Source organism: Galeopterus variegatus, unplaced genomic scaffold (assembly GCF_000696425.1).
Source record: "Galeopterus variegatus unplaced genomic scaffold, G_variegatus-3.0.2 Scaffold1638, whole genome shotgun sequence".
NCBI lineage: Eukaryota > Metazoa > Chordata > Mammalia > Dermoptera > Cynocephalidae > Galeopterus > Galeopterus variegatus.
The window spans coordinates 204,091-211,091 of record NW_007727749.1 but is presented as its reverse complement, the minus strand read 5'-3'; the positions used below and the strand labels follow the sequence as shown (position 1 = coordinate 211,091).

General features: G+C 38.4%; 1 protein-coding gene across 2 annotated transcripts in view; it reads left to right on the top strand.

Annotated features, from left to right (window-relative positions):
• Positions 1–1,769: 1,769 nt before the first annotated feature.
• Positions 1,770–7,001, top strand: part of GALNT1 (polypeptide N-acetylgalactosaminyltransferase 1) — a 67,285-nt gene continuing 62,053 nt past the window's right edge. For both annotated transcript variants that reach the window (XM_008578171.1, XM_008578172.1), the window contains exon 1: positions 1,770–2,006. In XM_008578171.1, coding sequence (XP_008576393.1) covers positions 1,811–2,006 — 196 coding nt within the window. In that variant the 5' untranslated portion in view covers positions 1,770–1,810. The remainder of the gene's footprint in view (positions 2,007–7,001) is intronic.

The following is a 7,001-nucleotide window of genomic DNA, read 5'->3' as shown; positions in this document are numbered from 1 at the left end:
GGTGTACTTACACCCTCCTCCCTCTCCTCCCAAACATACGCACACCTGCATTTTACCTTCAGTTTAAAAGTCTAATTGTGCCCCCTTGCAAAAGTTAAATTGGAAAGGATACAGAGTTGCAAAGATTTACATTTATGGATTCTGGGCTGTAAGTATTTGAAAAATCATCAGGTTTTAGAGACCTTAAAGCCACATTGAAACCCAGTTGTTGCACTAGGAGTCAGACTGCTTTGCCATTTGACCAAAAGAGATAGCCTTTCATGTGAAGTAGTTCAAAATATAAGTGTATTTATTTAGCTTCTCTGTTGAGAACTGTTGTTCCAAGACATTGCTTTCAGTTCTTTCCTCACCCTAATTACCATAGTTATCACAGCAGATCACTGCATGTAACACAGTATTAGGTGTTGAGTAGCAGGATTTCGAGGCAAGAATTTTCATGACAGTAGCATCCTTGTCGCCGTGTAGTCAGGGAGTGTTGATTTGAGGAAAGGAAGAAAGTAGGCAAGAGATCCAAGTCTCCAGAGACAAAAACAGAAATAATAATACTTTACATTTTATAAGTATCTCTAAGGGCAAGAACTACTCTATTTCATAGGTAAACTTACTGGCCTGCCCTGAATTGTTCAGATAAATATCTCTCTGCTGGTCACCATGGAACATGTAACATAAAGTTGCCCTTGTAATAACCTGCTACATTCCCCATTATCCCCATCCTTCAGAACATCTGTTTATGCCACTTTCAGTGTGGGGCACACATGCCAAGTGTGTTTCCTCTGTCCACCTCATCGGGATGCACTTGGTTCGTCTGTATTCTGTTTAGCAGTGACATGGACCTTTGAGCCTCGGGTCAGCTGCTCAGTGGGATGATTTCCTACCTCTCTGAAGTCTCTCAGAGTGAGCCAGCACTCTCCAAGATGAACTCCTTACGTTCCAGAAACCTTTCTAGTCAGACTATCCCACATGACTTTCCAAATTTGATGACAGTTCCTCCAGTATTTTTCTCATAATGTTATAACAGCATAAAGGGAGGTGGAGGGTGGGAAATAGTAAAAATCAGGGAAGTCTATAAAATTATTGTCAGTGCCAAGACTAGGTCTCAGATCTTATGATAACCTTTTCTCCATTATACTTTCTAGGTGTCTGTTTCCTGAATGATTGGTGACTGTCGTGTTTTTGAAATGGGATTCAGTGGGAAAGAGGGACAAGAGTTAGCCCATTAAGCTGCTGTGGTACAAGCTACAAAGAGAACTCATGTTAATCCTTGGGCCTGGTGACTGAATGTGGATAGCTGAAATGGACTGGGAATCAATCACTGGTTGCTTAAACTCCTGTGGCAATTAATAGCTTTGCTTCTGCCTTAGCATTTAATATAGCAATTGAATAGAAAGTTAAGACCAATGTTTGATGGGTGTGAAATGGTAGCTAACTGTTGTTTTAATTTACATTTCATAATTATAGGGAATTGAGCACTTTTCTACATATTTATTGACTATTAAGATTTTCTTTCTGCAAAGTGACCATTTACATACTTATTTTTCAGTTGGATTGTTATGTATTGATTTGTATATTCTTGATACTATTACTTTTTATATATTCTTGTATTTTACAAGTATTTTTCCAAGTCTGATTTACGAGCTTATTCTTCATGGTGAAATTTATATTATTAATGAAACTAATAATTTATATTATTTAATATTTATAATATTAAATTTCACAGATCATTTTCTAGATTCTGAAATAAGTTAATCTTTTTCCCATTTTCTCTATAGGGTATGAACGTGATTAATGAAACTGGATTGGAATAATTTTCATGTTCTTTATATATTTATATATATATTTTAAAATTTTGCATTTGACTTTAAGTGCCATGAGAAAATTTGCATATTGCAAGGTGGTCCTAGCCACCTCCTTGATTTGGGTACTCTTGGATATGTTCCTGCTGCTTTACTTCAGTGAATGCAACAAATGTGATGAAAAAAAAGAGAGAGGACTTCCTGCTGGTGATGGTGAGTGACTTATTATAACTATTTTGCTAAGTATATCACTGGTTATATCATTAGTTTACTAACTAATTTGGATAATATATTAAATCATTTAAATTAATAGTAATCACTGTTTTCCTATATATATGATGATCATATTTCCAACAGTTCTCCAGTGAGTTTTCTTCCAGCAGTTAAAAGTATTAAAGTATCATGTAAATACTGAATTGCTAAATTCAATTTTTGTGTTCAATATCAAATGTAGTTAATTTTCTAGAAGTTATTTTAAGTTACCAAATACTGTGAGAATCTCATATTTGGAACTGTCAAAATTGTATAGATTAGTCTAGTGCCATAACACTGAGAGGAACGTTAAAATTGCGTTATCAGATATCAAAAGAGATTCTTTGGCCCTCCCATCTCAGTCCTATGTGAAAGAATCTTTATAGTTAGATGTGATCTGGGTAGTTCTTGTTAATGCTATACATAGCTCTGGGGTTAGCACTTTTTGGGAGGGGCTTTAAAAGATCGGGCTGTAGAATAGGGGCTACAGTGAGGTCATTGCAAAAAAGAAAGAAAACATGCAAATATAAAGTACTTAAGTAGGTAGATAGTACTGTTATTTTTATTAGAGGGCATTAGAAAAATAAGTTATAAGCTCCTTGTGTTCCAGCCAGCCAACAAATACTGCTTTTTTTCTTTTCTTTTTTTAACCATAATGAAAATGACTGCATTGTGAGAGTTAGTAATTCAGCTGTCTTGCGTCTAAACTTTCGGTGATTAATTACAGAATATGTGACTATACAGTAATTCCATTATTTTTAGAAATTACTTGCAAATAATTATTCTTTCAACATAAGTTTTCTTTGGAATGTAGCCACATTTTAATTTTTTGTTTTTTGTTTGTTTGTTTGTTTTTTTCCTTTTTGTCTTTTTTCGTGTCCGGCAACGGATCGCAACCCTCAGTGTCGCGCCCGTACCGGACCGGGACCGGCAACGGGATCGCAACCCTCATTGCTGCACCCGCACCTCGCGCAGCCAGTGAGCGGGAACCGGTCTGTATGTGGGATCCGAACCCTTGGCAGGAGCGCCGCCGCGCTCCCAAGCAGCGCACTGTAGCAATGCGCCACCGGGCCGGCCCTAATTTTTCGTACTTTTATAATGAGCAGGGCACTTGGTTCCCCCAAAATTTACAGTCTAAAAATTATTTATTTGTATTGATAACTGTGCCTACTTAACTGTAATTTGTATAGATGGGCTTATATAATCAGTTCTGTTTATTTCTTGGGAAATTTGCCTAAGATGAGACTCAGTTGCAAGCACTGGACTCTAGTAATACCTAAGCTAACTCCTAACTTTCTAATTTTCACCTTTCCCGTAAGCTTTAATAAAGTACATTTTTATTCAAAGTCAGCCTGTTAATTTGCATAATATTTGCTTCATGGATCTGCTGTTCAGTAATTTTATTGGGTGACAAAATGCTGCCTCCTTAACTGTTGCTAGAGTTGCACTCCTGTCTACATTTAAATGAAAGGGCAGTTGTTACCATTCACCAGTAAGAAACTTGGGTATTCTTTTCTGAAATAGAATGGATTGACTTTCCTCTACTGTACCTTAATTCATTGCCATTTATACTGAGAGCTCATGGTGTTCTACCTTAAATGCAAAGGCTTGAAGATAAGAAAGAATAGGACCAGTAACATGAAGATTCACTTGGTGAATGTTTTTTTTTGTTAACTCTGATGTGTGACATGCACTGTACTAGGTGCTAGTGATACATATTTGGACAAAGAAATAAGACAAAATTCCTCTCTTCAGGGAACTCACGTTCTAATGGAAGAGAAGGTATAATAAATACCTACAAAATAAATACCACATTAGAGATGTGCACAAGAGCAGAAAGGAAGTAATGCCTAGAGGCATCTGAGAAGGTACAGTAAGGAAGTATGCTGCAGTTGAGTATCAGGGTGAGCAGGTATTTGTTAGGTTTGATGCTTTTTCCAAGGAAAGGAAAGAAGTATGTGCATGATAAACAAGTGACAGAATAGAGTTGATGGATAGGAGAGTGTGAGGTAAAAGCACAGGATGAAGCTTGGGAGGTTGGCAGAGGCCACATTGCAGAATGCCACAGAATCCTTATGGCACACTGAGGATTTTGGACTTTGTCCTGTAGGCAGTGGCATGCTATTGAAGGATTTTAAACAAGGGAGTGAGGCATCTGATTGGAGAGGGACTTTTAGAAGAAAGCTTTGGTGGCCATGTGGTTGATAGACTGGAAGAGAATGAGAACAGGTAGCAGAGAGCAGTTTGAAGCTGTTGTGAAAGTCTAGAAAAGTACGTGAGACCTACACTAAAATGACGCCAGAGGTGGAGAGGAAATGAATATATGAGAAATATTCAAATAGTGGAATTTGTATAACCTGAGGAGCCATTGAAGGTAGAGAATAAGAAGAGAAAGAGAAAATCTAAAGGGACTCTCAGGTCTCCCTTGCTGGAAGAATTGATACCAGATAGAGTCCCCCAGAGGAGGAGCAGCTTTGAGGAAAAGGTGGATAGATAGAGTTGGGTTTGAAATATTTGAATCTTTGAGTTGCTGGTAGGGATGTTCTGCAGTAGAGAGTGGTTGAGGTGGAGAACATAGATGGTAGTGTAAGCCTTGTCTGTCTATATGCAAGGCTATAGAGTTAGAAGAGACAGACTCACTCTTGGAGAGACCATCCTGGAGGGTCATTAAAAGAAGAGCAGACTTCTCAGGAAGTCACAGGTAGAAGGAGAAGCCAGAGGGAGTGGGTCATAGTAGCCCAAGAGTGATGTTTATTCAGAGATTTTACCTGAGACGAAGAGAGTGTTCCTGATATGTTTGGAATGGGGTTTCTAGTGACCCTGCCAAGTGCCATTTCAGGGAGTGGTAAGTGTGCAGGCCAGTGATTTGGTATACCTCATTCTTTGGGAAGCTTCAGCATGAAGGGAAGTGGGTAGTACAATACTTAAAGGAATGGAGACAAGGTTGGTTTTCTCTGTGTGTGTGTGTTACTTACGTATGTTGAGGGAGAGGTTTAAAAGATAGGGAGAGGAAGGAATACTTGAAAAAGGGAATTCTCAGCAGATAAGACAGTGTGTATCAAAACCCTAAGAAAAGGATAATCCTCAAAAAGGATTCTAAGGTTAATAAAATTTTGAAAACCACAAGTGGCATAAGCTTCAAAGAAAAGTAGCAGGTTTTGTACAAAGTACAAAAGTACACAGTAAAGGAGAAGTGGTCTGAAAGTAACAGCATGGAGCTGTGAGATAGCATCACTGCCTCTGGAAAAACAGAATGAACAGTTCTCTCAGAAGATTGGAGGTTAGTGGGCTCTGGAGAAGAGCTGGATTTGAGTTAAAGCTATAGATGGGGCCTGTGTATTGTGGAGACCAGATGATGAACAGGCCTTATGATAGCCTGGGGGTGCCAGGTGTTCAGTGGGACTGACTGAGAGGGAAGTCAGTAGTGGAAGAGTGAAGGGAGCAAAAGAAAGTGAACAGGTAGCTAAGGGGAGATGGCCTTGAGGCTGAGTGGTCCTAATGGGGCTTTAGAGCAGCTCTTTTCCAAACTGTTTCTGTAGCCTTAAGGGGTTCAAGGGGAAAAGGAGAAATGGTTAGGGGAAGTGGGACAGTTGATGCTAATAAGCAAGAACGGTTTGAAAAATCTGCTCTGATGTGAAGTTTCAGTGCAGTGGTTGCTGAGAGGTCCCAAGTCATATCAGAGCCCCGAAGGGGTGAATGTTGTGCTGGTGATGAATTGCTGTGGCGCTTCTGAAGAGATCTTGTACTGAAGTGGTTGGGGGAGGGAGGGAGGGTAATCCCAAGGATTTGGGATTTCTTAGTGGGATGAGTATGTATATTTAGTAACCTGGAAGTCTCTCTTGGTAGAACACATAGGGCTTCCAGGATCTTCATTTTCTTTGGCATTTGAAAACCAGAAAACCAAAAAACAACAAGCAGATGACACTCCAGAGTAATTGTTTCAATGTTTTAAGCATCTTATTTCTGAACATTCTTCTTTATACTTATGATTTGGTGAAGTACCAAGTTCTTTTCTTTATGTTGTGAATAAAGGTGTCCTAGATTTAAGTAGAGTAGATTGATGATTCTTATGCTAATGCGCGAGACTGTTGTTGATATACTTAACAGTTTTTTAGGATTCTTATGTGTATTTGTTACTTGCCTACTTAAAGTTATAGTGGGTCAGTCTTTGGTGATTCTAGAGGGGTTTGTTTTGTTTTCCTGAGTAGTTCTCTTATAGTTTTATACTTGTATCTCATACTCCAGGCTATCTGAAAATAGCAAAGTTCTTCTGTTGCTAGAGAATTAGATTGGGCTCCCTTCAAAAAACAAGGGTAGTGTGTCTTGTGGCCTGGGAATAGTTTCACCACTCTTCTGCTTTCCAGAATTAGTTCATTCATTCAATTTATAGGTTTGAATGTTGTATAGCGTATTCGGTATTTTTACTGATGCAGTCTAAAGTAGGAATTGATCCGTCGTGTTAGCACTGTACTTGAGTTTCAGATCATTAAAATGTTGATGATTCAAGTTTTTATGTATTTATGCTGGAATTATATCAACTGTTAAACATTAGGAAGCCTTGGAGAACACAGTTCATAGAAAAAAATTCAAATGATTAAAAACTTTAAAATATTACTAGTAAAGGCTTTCAGAAACTCTATTCCAACTTTTTTAAAGTGTTGAGTTTTATATATGGAGCATAATACAAACCGATTGAACATGAGATTGGGATGAGGGTTGAAACTGACAAGGATGTTCAAGTAGCAAAGAGTTATCAGTGAATTAAGGTATAGACAGTATTTTGATTCTTAAAAAATCAAGTAATATTTGGGATGAGGGTTGAAACTGACAAGGATGTTCAAGTAGCAAAGAGTTATCAGTGAATTAAGTTATAGACAGTATTTTGATTCTTAAAAAATCAAGTAATATGGGGCCGGCCTGGTGGCGCACTGCTACAGTGCGCCGCTTGGGAAGCGC